This window comes from Macrotis lagotis, chromosome 8, assembly GCF_037893015.1.
Source record: "Macrotis lagotis isolate mMagLag1 chromosome 8, bilby.v1.9.chrom.fasta, whole genome shotgun sequence".
NCBI classification, from domain to species: Eukaryota; Metazoa; Chordata; class Mammalia; order Peramelemorphia; family Peramelidae; genus Macrotis; species Macrotis lagotis.
Window position 1 is genome coordinate 171502329 of NC_133665.1, and position 18690 is coordinate 171521018.

At 37.5% G+C, this 18690-nt stretch overlaps 1 protein-coding gene across 1 annotated transcript in view; it reads left to right on the top strand.

Annotated features, from left to right (window-relative positions):
• CADPS (calcium dependent secretion activator) overlaps nt 1-18690 on the top strand; it is a 557039-nt gene that overhangs the window by 452073 nt on the left and 86276 nt on the right. Inside the window, 3 exon segments of the mRNA XM_074198830.1 lie at nt 3327-3474; nt 16072-16146; nt 17090-17173. Coding sequence (XP_074054931.1) covers nt 3327-3474; nt 16072-16146; nt 17090-17173 — 307 coding nt within the window.

The window sequence follows — 18690 nt, forward strand, 5'->3', positions numbered from 1 at the left end:
TGGCAATTTATGTCCCCATCATCTCTTGTTTTGAGGAACAAAAGAAGTTCAAGGGCCTGTAATTGAAGAAGAATGAGGGTAGTCTAGGAATAAGAAGGAAGCAGATTATTGCCATGGCAATAGCTGGTCTGGGAGTCATTTTGATGCTGCTACTTCAAGGTTCAAGTCTAGGATTCTCTAGGCTATCATTTCTCTCTGCATTCAAAGGTAACCCATTCAGTCAAACCTCAATGAAAAAATTTTAAATTCTATTTCCTATATATCCAGAAGTGACCATAAGTACATTTCTCAGATTCCTTTCCTCATGCCTATCAAAAAATGATAAAAATAAAAAGGTAGACCCTGAACATAAACAGAATGGCAGAACTGCTCTACTGAAAGGCCTCACTAATTTCCCACAAATTTATGTCTCCACCAATCAAGTTGGCCAAGTGTTCCATTACTATTATAGTTACTGCTCTCCAGAAAAACTCCCATAAAAGGATAACCCAGTCAGATTTGCACAATCATCAGGTTCGTTTTAATAGACATAAGGGAAGGAAGGGAAGGGCAAAAAATGAGAAAACACTGTACACAACATGAGAACTAGTTGACTTGTCAGCCTTAGAAAAAGCTGTGAAAGGGTTAAAAGCAGATGGGTGGTAAGAAATGACATTTGCCTATTTCACAAATTTTCATTCAGTTATTCCAGAATAAATGATTCCTTGATAGATTCTCCCAATTCAGATGCCCAAGCTCAAATCTTAGAATACAAAAATTGAGAAAATATACTCAGGAGTCTCTAAGAGATACCTTGAGCTGCACAAAAGTCATATGAATGGTGTTAGCAAAACCTATATCCTTAGCCTCAGGAATCTTAACATTGGAGCCCATGCTATGGACTTGGAATGAGTCTGTGTCCTGTGAACAAACATACCAGATATGGAATGAACCAATATACCAGATATGGAATCTTGAAGTAGTAAAAGGAAAATGGCAACTTTCCAATATACTAAGAGAATGATGAGGAAGAATGCGGAATGTCTAGGTTTTATTGAAACTTCAGTTTCATGACATACTCATACAGTGGTTGGCCTTGCAGTCTGTTATAGGTAAAAGCAGTCATCTGTTCAGTCCTTTCACTTCTAATTCTATTCAAAGACTTTGTATTCATGCCGGCACATCTTTCCACCCCCCCCCCCAACAATCCTTGAACTTAATACGGGGGGGGGGTCAATTCACCTGTGGAAATAAATGAGACACAGTTAATAGAATGGGAATTAAAAGATCATTCCTTTCCATATCTTTCTTTGCTTTCTAACTATAACATGAGCCTTAGTAACCTCACTTGAAAAGTCTATTTGGAAATTTTTTAACCATAAAATGCTATTGTTGTTCATGACACAAAAAATAAAATATATTTTTGTTTAATGCAAAATGAATTCTGTGCAAAGAAAAGAAGATAAGACATGTTTGATTTTTAACATGCATTGTGTGTAATCTATGGATGATTCTTTTTAAAAATATATTTTTGAGGGGTGGCTAGGTAGTACAGTGGATAGAGCACCTGCCCTGGAGTCAGGAGTACCTGAATCCAAATCTGGCCTCAGACACTTAATAATTACATAGCTATGTGGCCTTGGGCAAGCCACTTAACCCCATTGCCTTGCAAAAAGCTAAAAAAAATATGTTTTTGTCTAAAGAATATAAGTTCTGATCATAAAATTATGCTTCAACTTACATTAGGACTATAAGGTCCTGCTGTGTATGTTCATCATCCTTTCCTCTATCAGAATAATATTAATTTTTGTTGCCCCATAGTTGTTAAGATTTCTGTGGCAGGTTACATGATGTCTGTCATTTATTATTATTATTACATAATAATAAATAGTAATATTAAGTAATAATATTAAGTGATAAGTAATAATGAAAAAATATGCTATAATAATGCAAACAAAAAATTGTAACCTTTGTATATTTCTTTACACCTCTTTTGGTAAATCAGTCCCATTTTATAGATGAAGAAACTGTGGTCCATAGAGATTAAGTGACATTAACTTTATTAGTATCATTATTATTCTTATAGAATGGAATTTGATGGATCCTTTTATTTCCTGATACTTTTTTAAATATGGAAGAATTCCCTTTTATCACAGTCATCCCAAATGGTGGGACTCACCCCTAGACTGCTGCCAAGGCAGATACCATCAAGATTTTTCTTGCTATATTGACGAATAGTCCATTGGGGACAAATGGAACATGCCTGGCTCCTATAGTCTTGTTACAATAAGATTCTATTGCATTACTGATTGACTCTGAATTAAGATGCGCATTACAAAATTTTAAAGTAGGGGTAAGAAGGCAACTGAATAAGGTTATTGTGGTTTTGCTTTTCCCTATCAAATGAATAGGAAGATTAGAAATTGCTCTTAAATCTTTCACTGGAAAAAGAAGTAAAATATACAAGGTAGTTGCCAATCTGAAAGATATTATATATACATATATATGTATATATATAATTTTAACATGGATTAGTTAATGACTTCATTTTTCTGTACTTATGGGTATTAACGTATGACAATTAATCCATCAAGTTTCAGGTGAACTATCAAGGAAGGAAGGATCTTATCTGAAATTAAGACAGTCTCTATTAGCCTAGTAGGGAGACCAGTACAATAGATTCATCTAGCTGAAAAAGGAGTAGGTGTATTTTTTTCCCCAGGAAGATACCTGGGCATTTCCATTCTTTTTGTTTCCCCCAGCTAGTTAATCAAAACAAGAGATGGTCTGTGTGCAACTGAAGGGGGAAAAGGGGAAAAGGGGAAAACTTTGGTTGGGGCAATGGTCCACAGTTATGTTGATTTGAGGTCCCTGATAAATGCCCTTCCCCCTTGGCATACTTCTGGTACATGATAGTATACCAATACTTGTGGAAAGGCAACCAAGAGAGCAGATAACTCTGCATACCTATTGAGGAGCACTATAGGTTTTGGTTGATTTAATGTGCTACACACTCCAAGCACCATCAAAACTCTTTGTGAATTAGTCAAAGCTGACTTTGGGCATTCAGACTCAGTAGGCATTATATTCCAACTTATACCATCTCTGACTATTACTATGTCTGTGGCATGTTCCATAGAGGCTAGTAGCAAATCAGCTTCCTTGACCAGAACCTATCCATATGGCCATCTTGGATCTGGAAATTCATCAACACCCATCTGAAATCACTGTAGATTACTACTGATTACTGTATTTGGTTTTTTATTTCTCTGCCCTCCCTTAAAATGTCTCCTCCACCTGTTACAGTCTTAACATTGAAGTGATCTTTCCCTACTTTGTTTTAATAGAACCAGGATTGCATTTGAAGTTAAGCTGCAAAAAACCAGCCGATCGACAGATTTCCGAGTCCCACAGTCAATATGCACCATGTTTAATGTTATGGTTGATGCCAAGGCCCAATCAACAAAACTTTGCAGTATGGAAATGGGCCAAGAGGTAAAAAAAGGGGGGGAAGGGGGAGGGAAGGAGATTTTTTTTTAACATCTATCAAGTACAGGGGAAAACTTCACAAATATCCTCTCCCCTAGTCTGCTGGTTTCAGAAACATTCTCTAACATTTGCGAATTTAGTCATCCATATATACGGTATGCAGATGAATATTCAAGATCTGTTTATCAAATAAATCTCTGATGAATATGCATGATCAGAATTTCAGGCACTTGGAAGTGGTTATTGGCAGGGACCAACATGGGCATAAGGTGCCGTTGAGCCAAGTGATGTTCACTGACCTTGTTCACAGAGTCTGTGTCACTATTTAGAAGGCAGATCTGTGTTTGCCTAAATGTTTGTCCCTCTCCCACATGCAACAGAAACGTCACATATATGACATGGTTTATTGATAGGAAACATCTGGAAAACAGAAGCCACTCTTCTCTTTTTATAGCATGATTTGTCGGACACATTCTCCAAGTGCCCACAGTGCCCTACCATGGGTCGGTATATGCCTAAATTTCCCCCAAACACAAGGTTATCAAGCTCCTTCAATTGTAGATCTTGCTAACCTTACTTTTTTTGTCTTTTCTGACCAAAAGTTTTGTCCTTTGGTATGTTTCAATCTTAATGTGGTATTTAAAATGGAAAGATGAAAGAAGCTGGAAGTTGGGTTTGATTAAAGACTCATGATCAGTTTTCTCTGATGGCGCTAAGCCAGTTTGATATTCATATACCAATTTAGAATTAATTCAGAAACATTTCTGGCAACTCTTAGGTTCCTGCCAATTGGCATAAATTGCTCCTAAATCAGATTTTTTGATACAGCCTTACATGTTCAGAATTTATACTCAATTATATTTGTTCCCTCTTCATTATTTATTTTCTCTCTGTGCATCTTCCATTTTTAAATGTCTGTGTGTGATATTCTCTTGCTGGCAAGATCATCCCCAACCTTATTTCCCCTAAGGCAGGATCCTGGGAAGAAGACTCCCAGTTTGGGCTCAAGTAGTGGTCAGTAACAGAATCAAACCCAGTAGGATTGTTTTCTTTATCTTCCTTAATCACCCTAATTGCTGTGTCTGAAAGAGAACAGGTTAGAGACTTCAGCTATGAGAAGAAGTTATCAATGAGAAGATTGAGATTATGTAGTGGTAAGAATAATTATTATTCATATAATGACTTAAGGATTTAAGGTTTACAAACCACTTTCCTCACAAGAACTCTATAAGGTTAGTTTCAGAAGAGGAAACAGACAGAAAGATCAAGTGACTTCTCTGGCATCATATGACTAGTTAACACAAGAGTTTTATTTTCAGCCAAGGGCATTAACCCCTATATAAGGGTCACCAGGAGTAGAGGGAGGTCAGACTACCAGCTAGTCCTGAAAAAGATTCCTAGCCTTACAACCACAACAGAGCCAGCAGCCTCCACTTCTGAAACAAAAAGGAACATGATCCTTTTCCGCTTCTACCCAGATCCTTCAGGCTTCTTTATGTGACTTGTTTTCTAGTAGATTGTAAGTTCCTTGAGGGAAGGACATTTTCTCCTTTTTTCTTTGCATCCTAGTACTTAGTTGAGTGCTTTGCACATAGTAGGTCTTCGTAAATTTTATTCAAAATTAATTTGGGCTGCCCTTAACCAATTAATCTATAAGTTATATTTGGAACTGTGAATTCATTGGTGGAATGTGCTCCTTGATCGAGGCAGCTCTTTGTCTGCTATCCCATACCATGCTATCAGTAAGCATTATCAAAGCCCCTACTATGTCGGGCACTGCCCTAGGCACTGGTGATCCAAATAACTGTTCCTGCCTCAAGGCGTTACTGGTATTGATATTATTTTTAACATAAGACCCCCTATTACAACTGTTGGAGAAGAAAAGAAAAGGAAGGTGGAACAAACACATAATTTCTTACTGTTGGCTTCTCCCTACTACCTTGCCACCAAGCCATGAGAGTTGTACAGAGAATTAAGGTTGGGTTTCTTTAAGAAAATGCCTATACACACAGGCAATGTAGCCTATACATACAGACAAAAAAAGATTCCTGCCATGAAGTTGCTTCTATTCTACTGCCATGATTGATCAGATCTGACAAGTATAGTCCACTGCCTGGTTGAACTGGGTTTTAGTTGGGTTTGGGGCTGCATCCTACTGGGTACTCAAGTTTGAGTTTTGTCCTAACCATGAAGTTGGATGGGTACGTCCTCATACTGACCATGGGCTGATTGATTCAGTGACACAGCAAGGGTTGTTTTAATCTTCTAAGTCTAATAAAACTGGAGCGTGGTGGGGAGGATGAAGAGCTCCACAGCTGATTACCCACACACAGTCCCTCAAGGATCATCTTCCCCATGACACCTTTCTGGTAGCAAAGTCTTCATCATTCAGAATCCTATTGCTGCCTCACACTCCTTCCCCACATCACGGAATCACTAGGAGAAAAAGGACCAGATTCTGAGATGGGAAGCAGCCCTAAACCTGGAATGTCAGGAAGTTCCCCACCCCCCAAAAAACCCAGACTGTATAGAAATGTGTGTGCTATTCTAAAGTCTTTACTATAGTGATTCTGAGAGATCCTAGCTATAGTGAGAAGTAGCAGTTTCCTGGGAATGATATTTTAACAAACAGCTGAACTTAATAGATCTGTAAATCAGATGTAAATCTTCACTGCATAAGTTACACAGAGATGCCTTCTTTTGTTTTTTGATGTGGAGAGTGCTCTTTTTCCCTTTCACTGTCTTTGAGATCAATTTTACATCTGGCTTTCAAGCATCTCTCCCAGACATTTCACTTCTGAAATTAAGAGGCTAGAATCAAGGAGGGCCTTCTTTGGCAAATGAGGAAACTGAGTGGGAAAGAATAATTCCAAGTTCACAATGCTAATTAGCAGTTGAAAAAGGACTAGAACTCAGCTCCTTTTTCTTGGCTCAGACCTTGTTCTACCATACAACAAGACTTGTAGAACAAATTTAAACCTTAGAGAGGAGGGGAATTTGACTTGTTTGAAGTTACTCTAGAAGGGAGAATTTGGTTCAAAGCATAGACAGGTTTCCCCTCAATATTAAGAAGACTTCTTTACTACTCTGGAACGTCAAATCACAGAACAAGTTTTTTTCAGAAGATAATGAAGGGTTTCCAGTACAAGCTATGTGTCTGGGTCACTAAGAGCCAGTTCCTGAATTGGAAGCAACATTGGGTCAGATAAATAAATTCATTAGCATTTTAAAATACCTACTATGTGCTAGCAGCTTAGGTCAGCTAGGTAGGTACAGTAGCCAGAACTCCGAGTCTAGAGTCAGGAAGACCTGAATTCAACCTCCAGCAGTGTGACACTAGGCAAATCACTTAAACCTGGTTGCCTTAGTTTCTTCATCTGTAAAATGAACTGGAGAAGGAAATGGCAAACTACTTTTGCAAAGAAAACCCCAATGGGGTCACGAAGAGTAAGATAACAACAGCTATGTGTTAGGTAATATGCAAGATACCATTGCTACAAAGACAAAAACAAAATTCCTGCCATGAAGTTGCTTCTATTCTACTGCCATGGCTGATGATACCAGATCATCAAAGGGACCTTCCAAGTTTGTCCAGCCATCAGCAGCAGGTTGAAGGGCACTAGTTCAAAAGCAAGAACAATGAACCCAACCACACTGTGGAAGGAGGATAGAAAGAAGGGTTAACTCCTTCCTCTCCAAGGATCTCTCATCCTCAAGTTTTTAGGTCTAATTAAACAAGGTAGCAGCTCTCAGATCAGCGTGGACTTTGCTGGATATTTTAAATCCATTTTCCAAATCTGGAGAAAGTACAATTCATTTCCCCAAAGAAATAAAGCCTTAGCGCAGTGTATAGATGGAGAAATCTTGTTGATTAGAGCTAGGATTCTAAGGTCTTGGATGACAAACTCCTGACGACACCTCCCCCCCCCCCACAGAAAGCAGAGATATAGATAGAACACACCAAATAGAAGAGTGACTTTGGACTTATAGGAGTTAAGTCAAACATTTTAGATACCTTAATTTGGGAATACTTTTTCTTCTCTTCTCCTTCCCTTTGATTTCAAATGCTCCGAGGAAGAGAAAATAACCATTTTTAAATTGTGCTTGGTTGTTATGTTATTACCATTATTTAAAAATATTATTGATTGGACATCTCTACATAGGGTGTAAATGAATTAAATGAAAACCAGACAGAAAAAAATTACATAGTTTACTGTACCTTCCTTGTCACTCTTGATTATTAAAGACTAGCCAGTGATGGTATGCAGTTGATAGGGAGGATAGACTTAGTGTCAGGAAGACATGGGTTCAAATCCTGCATTAGATTCTTCCTGAGTTACCACAGGGCTTCCATTTCCTCAGTAGAATAGGAAGGTTAGACTCATTATCCTCTCATGGTCTCTCCCAGCTCTAAATCTGATTCAGTAACCCCAGGGAAGTTGTTAGAAGCGAACACCTGTTACCTTCAAATTAGAAATAGGAAATATTTTAGAATAGAGGAATTCAGTTGCTATTATACCTGGGAGAAAAGTCCTGAAAAATGAGACCAAACATTTTGATGAGGCCATACAGTCAGTTGTAGTGTGGGGGAAGAAAAAGACAGAGATGTCCTAGAAAGCAAGCTATCTGATCTAGTCCTATTTCTGCCACTAGGGCTATTACCTTAGATAAGTCATTCAAGTCTCTATAAGCCTCAGTCTCTTCATCTATTAAAAATAAATATCAATAAATAGCTCTCAATATATCTTGAGAAAAATCTCAAGTCCCTACCATCCACCTATATGGTTATAGTTTTAGAGCTGAAGGAGACCTAAGAGACCATGGAGTCAACTTCCTTCTTTTATGAATATGGAAAGTGAAACAAAGAGAAGTTAAGTGTCCCAAGGATACTAAGTGTCTGAAGCAGGATTGTAACTCAGGTTTTTCTGACCCCAAATCCAGTGCTCTCTCCATTATCCTCTATTGCCTCTAACAATAGACAGGTGACTTCATCAATAAACATCCAAAATCCACTTGAAATAAGATGAGGGTCGGATGATGTAACATGTTTCTCATTTTAAGCTCACTTCCTGAATTCATCTCTGTCATCTCCTCTGGGGTGATGTTACATTCAAAGGCAGCTGTTCAAACATTTGGTAAACATACTTTACCATCTTAAATATTTATTTTTTGTCAGAATTTTTAAAGCACCCATGGATATGAAGTTGTGCGTTAAATTGCTTCTCACTTGGTCTAGAATGTTTTCATCTCATTTCCAAGGTCAGATGGTCTTAACAGAAAGACAACATACACACAATCTGTTACATGACAAGGCAGAATGTGCGGCACAGGAAGTCAAGTAGAATCATTTTCATGCAGGGATTGTGAATTTCGCAGAAACGTAGCTCATCCGAAACTGGAGTGAAGACTCTCCAAACTTTCCAATCCTAGAAGAATGGTAGAGGCTCACTGGCCACACCAAGAGAAGTCTTCACACGAAGGACATAGCAGTGACTTTGAGGATTTTACTGACGTGTATGGGCTAGAGAGAATCCTGAGGGGAAATGAGCAGGTGGAAAGAGCAGAGTCTAATTCGAGATCTAGGAAGAATTGAGTAGTTGGTGGTTCCTCAAGGAAATTTATTCCAAAAAAATGAAAAGAAAGTGCATAAGACTACAACCATCCATGGAGACATTTCTTTTGATGGCTGGATGTTTATAAACACCCAAAATCTTCTAGAGAACAAAAATCTTAGTGGTCAGTGATGCTCAAAACGTGGAAATGGATCAGTTAGGTTTAATCCTATCAGAATTTGCTAAAGGGGAATAACTGGATTTTGTAGTTACTTAGAAAAAAAATTGAAGCTAATTGGAGGGCAGAGTGACCCAAAGATTAAAGCATCGTGCAATTTTTCTTGAATTGTGTATCTTAATCTATTACTCTTAAAGTTAGTTGAAAGTATCATGTGGATGGGTGAAGAATATATGTATTATAAATATATATACTATATATATGTATGTGTATATATAGAGTCTTTCATGAAAAAACATCTTTAGTGCTAGGTTAGGCAGTAAGGATGGGATAATGGTAGAGATCTATAGGAAGGGAGCAGGAGAATCTGTGCAAAGATTTTGAGGGTCTGTGTGATATGGGCAAATGATTAGGAAGAGAACTCATGATCATACTGGGAAAAAGTCTTTCTTCTCTGATCTATCCTCCACACAGTTGCCAATGTGATTTTCTTTAACCTTCAATCTGTATCATCCTCCACTCATATAGGTGGTACAGCAGCTAGAGTGTTGGCCCTGGTGTCAAATCTGTTCTCACATACCTACTAGCTAGGTAAGCCTGCGCAAGTCACTTAACGTCCATCTGCCTCGGTTTCATCATCAGTAAAATGGGAATACTAACACACCTACCTACATCAGTGTGTTATGAGGATCGAATAAATCAGTATTGTAAAGGACTTTGCAAACCTTTAAACCTTAAGTATATGCTAGCTATTACTTTTATTAATAAACTCCAATGGGTTCCTTTTGACTTTAGCATAAAATATCAACTCCTCTGGACATCTCCAGCTTACAATTCTGGTCTCTTCCTATATTACTGCCCTTTCCTTTATTCCTCAGTCTGACTGTAGCTCATACAGCACCCATGCTCCTTATCTGTACCTTTAAATGACTGCCTTTAATACCTGAACACATCTTCTTACCTATTAGAATCCCTTGCTTCTTTTGAAACTCCAATCAAACTCTGAAGAAACTTTCTCTGATTCCCTCTAAGCTCTGATGCCCCCATTCCTTGATCTCTCTTATATTTGCTTTGCATTTATTCTGTACACCATTATATGGAGTAATGTCCAAACTTAGAAGGTACTTGATAAATATTTTATAGATCAATTGATTGATTGATTGATTACATATACCCTCCTTGAGAGCAGATCTCAGTTTTGGTTTTGTTATCCCTATTTTTAATATTGCATATAATAAATTGTACCAATTAATATTTGCTTGTTCTTTGATTGCTCAGTCTAAGTCACTCCAAACCCCTCCTCTATAGATGAGGAAACCAAAATCTAAAGAGTTTGGAATGATCCTAAGCTCACCTAAGCAAACAGTGACAAAATCCAAACCAACACACTGGGTTAGGTAGGTGTGTTAGTATTCCCATTTTACTGATGATGAAACCGAGGCAGATGGACGTTAAGTGACCTGCATAGGCTTACATAGCTAGTAGGTATCTGAGACCAGATTTGACACCAGGGCCAGCACTCTAGCTGCTGTACCACCTATATGAGTGGAGGTTGATACAAATTGAAGGTTAAAGAAAATCTCAAAGGCCAAAACATAGTGATTTTTTCACTGCAAAGGGACAGGAGAAAACACTCACCCTAACTCCAAATCCTACATATGAAAGTACCCATATGAGGTTTCAGTTGAAGATATAGTACACAGTTTCAAGCCCAGCTATCCCTAAAGCTAACACAACGTGACAGTGTCTTGCCATTCTTTAGGTCGGAAAGTTTAGGTCCCTCCTGGCAGATCTGCACGAGAAAAATCATTTCTCTTGGATGGGCTCCTTTGTTACCTTCCCTTCCAAAATCTGTTCTCTCCTCTGTGGAGCTGTTTACAAAGCTGGTGTTGCTCTCAGCAGGATCCTTATTTGCTTTGTAAAGAAGGCCTTAATTGAAAATATGTTTGTCAATACATTTCACGCTGTATTACTTCTCACACACCTAGCCATTATCTTTTGAGTTAAAACCCATAATTTATCCAATGAAAATGAACAGTTGACAGCCCAAAGAGAGTCTTATTAAAGCAATAGGATAATCAGGAGAATTAAGTAGCACTTTTGGACACCTATGGAAAACTTTAAAATGACCTGGGGGTGGGGGAATCTGGTGCAACTGAGCTTCTTACCTCCAGTCTTGATTGCCTTTTTAGAACAGAATTTGTTGGGTAGCTTGTGATGTGTGATTTGGGTTGCATTACCTGCTGTTAGATACTTTCTGTAGTTCAGCAATGTATCTTTTTCTAGAATTTGATTCAACACAAAAGGCATCTATTCAGCACCTGCTGCATACAAGGCACTATAGTAAGCACTGGGGATACAACGAAAGACATGCTAAATGGTCCTTGTCCTCAAGAAGCTTCCATTCTAATGGGAGAAAACAAGAGGTAAAAATAAGGAAGTTGGACTAAACGACCTTTAAGTCCCTTGCTACTCTAAAACTGTAATGTCTTGATCATAGATAAGCAAATACACATTAATTTTTGGAACCAGATTTGGAGAATATTTAACTCCTGAGAAGAATCAGGAAAGACATCATGTAAGAGGTGTTCCCTTGAGTTCTATTTTGAAGAGAACAAGGAATTCAGTGGAATGGAAGGGACAGTGGAAACTTTACATGCTTAAGGAACAATAGCCTTTGTGGAAGCTCCAAGGAAATGGAATTTCACAAAATGGTGGAGCAGGTCAGTTTGGCTAAAATGTAAAGTGTGCAAGGGGGTGAAATAAAAAATTAGTCTAGAAAATTGAGTGAGTGACAGTTGGTCAAGAGCAATACTTTGGATCATTTGATAGATATATCTATGCATTGGAGTTTTATGCTCACTTTGAGTTAGCCTTGGGTTCTTTTATTTATTACATAGATATTGGATGGATAGATGGATAGATAGATGATAAATACATAGATAGATAGATGAGGGATAGATAGATGATAGATGGATATATATTTGATATTTATATAAATGGATGAATAGATAGATGATGGCTGAATAGATGGTAGAAAGATAGATAGATAGATAGATAGATAGATAGATAGATAGATAGATAGATAGATAGGATAGATAGATAGATAGATAGATAGATAGATAGATGATAGATAGATAGATAGATAGATAGATAGATAGATAGATGATAGATAGATAGATAGATAATAGATAGATAGATAGATAGATAGATAGATAGATAGATAGATAGATAGAAAAATGATAGATGATAATGTTTGTCCTTCAATCTCAAAGAAGATGACATCAGGAATGTGATGTCTGACATGAACATGAATTGGATTTGAGTGAGGGGGAATCCTGTACTAAGTCACCAGCCTTACTTTCTCCTCCAGAGTCATTTAGGTCCATTGGCCAAATATCAGTCAGGATGCATGGAGATGGCCCTGAATGTGAGACAATCAGTTGAGTTGTCCAAGGGTCACATTTGAACTCAAATCCTCCTGATTTCAAGGTCAGCCCTCTACCCACTTCACCACATAGCAAGATGGATAGATGATAGATGGATAGATCATTGTTAGATGTGAGAGAGAGTGAGATGATTTTGTATATATATATATATATATATATATAGAGAGAGAGAGAGAGAGAGAGAGTGTATATGCATGTTTATATTTATAGAGGCAATAGTGGCACAGTGGTAGAGTGATGAATCTAGAGTTAGAAAGATTAAGTTCAATTAGCCTCAGATATTTCCTAGTAGTGTGACCCTGGGAAGGTCAATTAATTTCTGTTTTCCTCAGTAAAATGGTGATATAAAGGCACCTCCCCCTCACAGCATTGTTATGAGGATTATAGTAGGAGCTTTAGAAATATTTATTCCCTTCTAATGAGTGTGTATATAATGTATAAATAAATACACATCCATAGGATTAAAAAAAAACTTGAAGGAACTGAATATATTGAGCAGTTGGGTGGCACAGTAAATGGAGTGCTGGCTCTGGAGTCAAAACCAGTCTCAGACACTTACTAGCTATATGATCCTGGGCAAATCATTTGGCCCTATTTGACTCAGTTTTCTCCATTATAAAATGAGCTAGAGAAGATAGCAGCAAATCACTCCAGCATCTTTGCCAAGAAAACCTCAAATAGGATCAACAAAAAGCAATTGAAACAACTGAACAATCTCAAGTATAAAAATTCCAGTGAACAGATATGAAGTCAGACATGACTAAAACAACTGAAGAGCAGCAACATAGTATCACAGATTTTGAGCTAAAAGAACCCTTGGAGACCGTCTAGATCCAACCTCTCATTGCACTTATGAGGAAACTTAGGCCAGAAAGGAAAAGTGACCTTTATTACAAGATCAGAGAGGTAGTGAGCAGCAGAGTTAGAATTTGAACCCAGATTGACTTCGGATCAAGTGTATCTTCCACCTATAAATGACTGACTTTATCCTATCCCACCCCACCCCATCTCCCCGTCTTGGCATAACAAATGATTCTATCTGAATGGCCATGGTATCATTTGGAGGGAAACAAAGCCACGTCCTGTTTTCTCACTAAATTTCTCATTTGATAAAATACTGAGCATCATAAATATTGTTCCTTGTCAGATTTTTATTTTCTCTCTAGTAAATATCTCCAAAGGATGCTACCAAGGTTGGAAAGTCAGTTTTGTGCCTTCTGGTTCCTGACCTTCTCCACTTCTCAGATGGTCCTGGTACTTTCCCTAAAGATTTGATCTTGGTCTTGACTTGATCTTTCATTTGTGTCCAACTTTTGGTAGCACATTCCAAGTTCATATTGGTTTGATCAGTCATAGTTGAACCTACTGTTATCTCACTATGTTATCTCACTCTCTAACATAGTGATGTCATTTGGGTCTTTTTTTGATAATGAAAGATAAGAACCAAATAACCAGCCAACCAACCACACTGTTCCTGTGCTCCCCTTCCATCCCCTAACATGAGCAGCATATATGATTTAACTTTCCACCGGTGAGAAAATTTCATTTTTACATAAAAATCATTTCTCCACTTCCACAGATAACAATAGTATAAGCATACACACACATACACACACACACACACACACACACACACACACAAATTCTGCTATAATAAGCACCTGTGTACATGACCTTGAACTGTGAACTGAACTTTTACCCTAAATCTCCACAGAACTCAAATGCAAAATGTGCTCATGAACAAAAACTGTTGCAAAAAAAAATATGATTTCCAAATGATATGACCATTTCTTGATGAATAACACCACTCAAGACATATCTCGAGAAACTTAGCTAAAATAAATGTGAATTCAGAACTGGAAGAGAACCTTAGAGGTACCTTAATCTACCCTGCTCACTTTACAGAAGAGGCAGCAAAAGTTCAGAGAAGATGAATCATTTCCCAAGACCACACAGCTAGTAAATGACAGAGACAGGATGCTGTCATTCCATATCCAGGGTTCTTCTTTTGTACAAAGGGCAAGAAATGCTCTATCCTACGACAAAATTCTGGGTGAATTAATTTAACTTACTATCTCTTGGCTTTTTGGAAATGAGTGAGATTGCCAGTTATCTAAATGTCATCCCTCATTTGTCATTGCTTCTCCTTTCTGTCCTTTTCACACAGCTTCTTCAGAACCCTAATTTCTAATTTAAAGAATGTTTTTATGATTTCATTCATGTGTTCTTTTGCCCTTTTTTGCACCTTTCTCCTTTTTTTTCTGTTTTAATCATCATTCATCCAAAAGTTTGCTAAAGACTGGGTAAGTGTATTGAATGTCTTATTTTTTAATCACATTGTTATCTTCTTAGCTAAGAAAATATAGAACAACTCAGATGAATATACGAATGGTGTAATGAATGCAAAAGAGTTGGCATATGACTTTTTTTTAAATTGAAGTCACACTCCCTTCTCTTCTCCAATCTATGCTTGGCATTTATAACAGATTTTTATTTGTGCTGGGGTGTTTTGGGGTTTTGCCTGTTTGTCTAACATCCCTATTTTAAATTAACAGTAGTGAAAATGAGTGAGAGAAAGGGAAAAAAGTCTCATCAATTTCTGTTAGGTGTTTTGTTTTACTATCCATCCAAATACGCACCTAAAGAAACATGAACCCTGAGTTTTTCCTCCAAAGTCTTGGGCAATCAAAGGGTCAATGTTCCAAGATCATACACATATCATAGATAATTCTAGATCTGACAGAAATCAGAGACTTAGAAACTGCAATGAACTTTAGAGTTCATTTAGCCTAATCTCCTCTTTTTTACAGGTGGGAGGCATAGATCCAGAGCGGGAAGAGGTCATTCCCCCCAAAGACAGAGGGAATAAGGAGGTGGGGAGGGGGAAGTTTTAGAATTTGGATCCAGTAACTCCAAATTTAACATTTTTTTTTCCTACTGTACCATAAGAATCTCAAGGAGCTTGATCATTTGAGACTTTGGGTCCTCAAGGTTTTTGGATCTCAAGTTGATGTTACAGTATCCATTTCCCAAATGTCTTCCAAAAACCCCTTTCCATCTCAACAAAAGTCTTTTCATTGTATCTTGTAGCTTCCAAACCCTAAGCTACCATTTACAGTGCTAGCCCGCTAAGTCATTTACACATCATTTGTAAATGTGTGTGTCTGTCTCCCCAGTATCAAAGTCGGGGAGAGGTTTGTATGAGAATGAGTTAGTCAGATAATTTTAAAAGGGCTTTAGAACTTCCTCCATCAAAAGCTTTCGAGTCAAGGAGTCAGCAAAGCTGCTTGGTAAAGACCAATAGAAAGATGCTTTCTGAGCTAGCCCTTCTTTTTAAATCACATTTTATAAAAGGGACTGATTACTACTGTGCCATCACTTTTGGAGCAAGCTAATATTTGTCTCTTTGTATTTTTTTCTTTAGCATCAATACCATTCAAAAATAGATGAACTAATTGAAGAAACTGTTAAAGAAATGATAACACTCTTAGTGGCAAAGGTAACCTTCTGCACCAGGTGAAATGTGGCATCACAAATATCCTCCTTTTTTATTTTCCATTCCTGCATTTCCATTAAAATGTCACACATTAAAAAAAGTTGAGCCGGCTAGTTGAGTAGCTCAGGAAACGATATGCCTGTGCGTCACCAAGTCCCTCGGCTCAGAGTGATTTTCCTAATGATTAAAAAGGAAGTGTGTGAAGACAAATGGTTGAACTAGCATATGTTAACCTAATAGGAACGCAGCCCCAACGCCACATGCGGTGACATGGAAATTGTTTTTCCAAGCTGACAAAGTTCGATTTTAGAGCGGCGAAACTTCCACATTAATACAGAAAGCTGCCATCATGAAAAGCCCCCTTTCCCTTCTAGTTTCAGATGCAGAGAGAGCCATAATAAAGCATAAAAGTCAGATAAAGCTATTTCAGTCCCCCTCATGAATTATAGAATTTGAGCTAAGTGAAACCGAGAGAGAGAGAGAGACAGGGAAAGCGTTTATATTTGCCAGTGGGAATCTTCGGCTTCCTGAAATTACTGATAAAAATGCAAATAAAAATAGATTGGATTAAACATAGCACTAATGTGGAACATTAAAGCTGTTTTGCACTGTTTTATTAAAAAAAGGATATTGAATATTATCGTGTGCTCTGCATGTTTCGATAATATTGTGTCACTTTGCATTTCAGTAGCATTTCATATTTGCAATCACATAATCAATGAAGAGAAAGCCGGATAAGTCAAATATTTGTGTGTGGAGACAACAGAATCTCTTTCCCAGATGGCTGGAATTAGATAATAGAACTTTATAAAAAAAAATACCCATGAGGTTCATTCCCTGCTTAAATATCTATTTTTCCAGACCAGGGTCTTGTTGTCAAGATAGCTTAGTAATGATTGTGGCCAACTGAGGTCTTATATTTCTTTTTCATTTGTTGTCATTGCAGTTTGTCACAATCCTGGAAGGCGTGCTGGCCAAATTATCCAGATATGATGAAGGAACTTTGTTCTCTTCTTTCCTTTCATTTACTGTGAGTAGTGATTGCCTTTCTCTCCTATATTCTCAGTTTCTTCTCCTTCACCTCCTCCTCCTCCTCTTCTCCACTTTCACATATATTTTATAATAATAGAAAATTTAATACTCTGGTCAATTTACAATTAGCCGCATGGAAGGTGAGAAAGAGTAGCACAAGATACAAAGAAGCTCAGAGAGCATTTAAGTTTTTGCATTATATGTATGTACACACATACATATGTGTATATATAGTGTCTATAAATACATATATGCATATATACAAATGGAAATATAGTAAATGCAAAATAATAATTCATATGTATACTTTTATATATAGTAAGTAATGCTTCTTGCTATCTCATTTGTTTCTTACCACAATCCTATAATGTGGGTGCTTGTATTTGCCCTACTTCATGTTTAGAAGTATGATAGATGATACCCGGATTCAAATCCTGAGATAAATCTGTGGATTTAAATTCTGTCTCAGACTAACACTATGTGATCCTAATTACTTAGGCAACTCCTTAGGACCTAGTGCTGGAAGGACTTCCCTACACTGTAGAAATCACAGACTTATCTCTGGGTGAGGAAACTGAAGCTTTGATACATTAAGTCACTTGCTCGGCATAATATCTAGCAACTGTCACAAGTAGGTGTCAGTCCAAGGTTTTTCTGATTTTTAAGAGGGGAGAGGGGAAGGAGGAAATGAATTCCCACTAATAATTCCACTTTCCTCAGGTAATAAATGAATTTGTATACCCTGACCATATTTGAAGTATAGGAAAAAGAAGTAGACAATTTGAGTTCTGCTCTCTAGTTTACTAACGATTTTACTTTGTTGAGATTCAGTTTTTCTCAAAAATAGGATCAAAACAACTGATCTCTGTAGTATCTTCAAACTCTAATACTTTCCACATCTTTTATTCTAACTAGTTGTACAAATGTGGGCAAACCTTAGCTGTCAATATAATATAATGGAAAGGACATCGGATTTGAAATCAATTTAGTATCTAACATTGTGTATGACTATGGTCAAGTCATTTCTTCTCTGCGTCTGTTTATCTATAAAATCATAACTCAGTGGCCTCTTGAGTTCCCTGACTGAGGAGTTGTCAACATTTCATTTTTTTCATGCCATCTTCCTTAGAAAGGCAACTTGGTTAAGTGGATAGGGCGATGGCTATGGAGTGGGGAAGATCAGAGTTCAAATTTCACTTCAAACATTTATTAGTTACATCACCCTCTGACTCACTTACTTCACCTGTGAAATGATAAAGTTAGATTCAGTGCCCTCCCAGGTCCCTTTCACCTCTAAAATAATGATGTGTGACAATCTTAAGAAGCTATAAGGCAGATGAAACTCATCTATACCCTTGGTTTCAGGACACACTAGTAGTGGGAGAAATAAGACAGAATTCTATTTTGCATCGTGTGGAAGAATTAATGAAACAGTGAATGAATGGGCCTATGGTGTCCAAAGCATTTTCTCTGGAAAATCCCCCCAAAATAGGTTACCTATAGTGTCTTTGATTT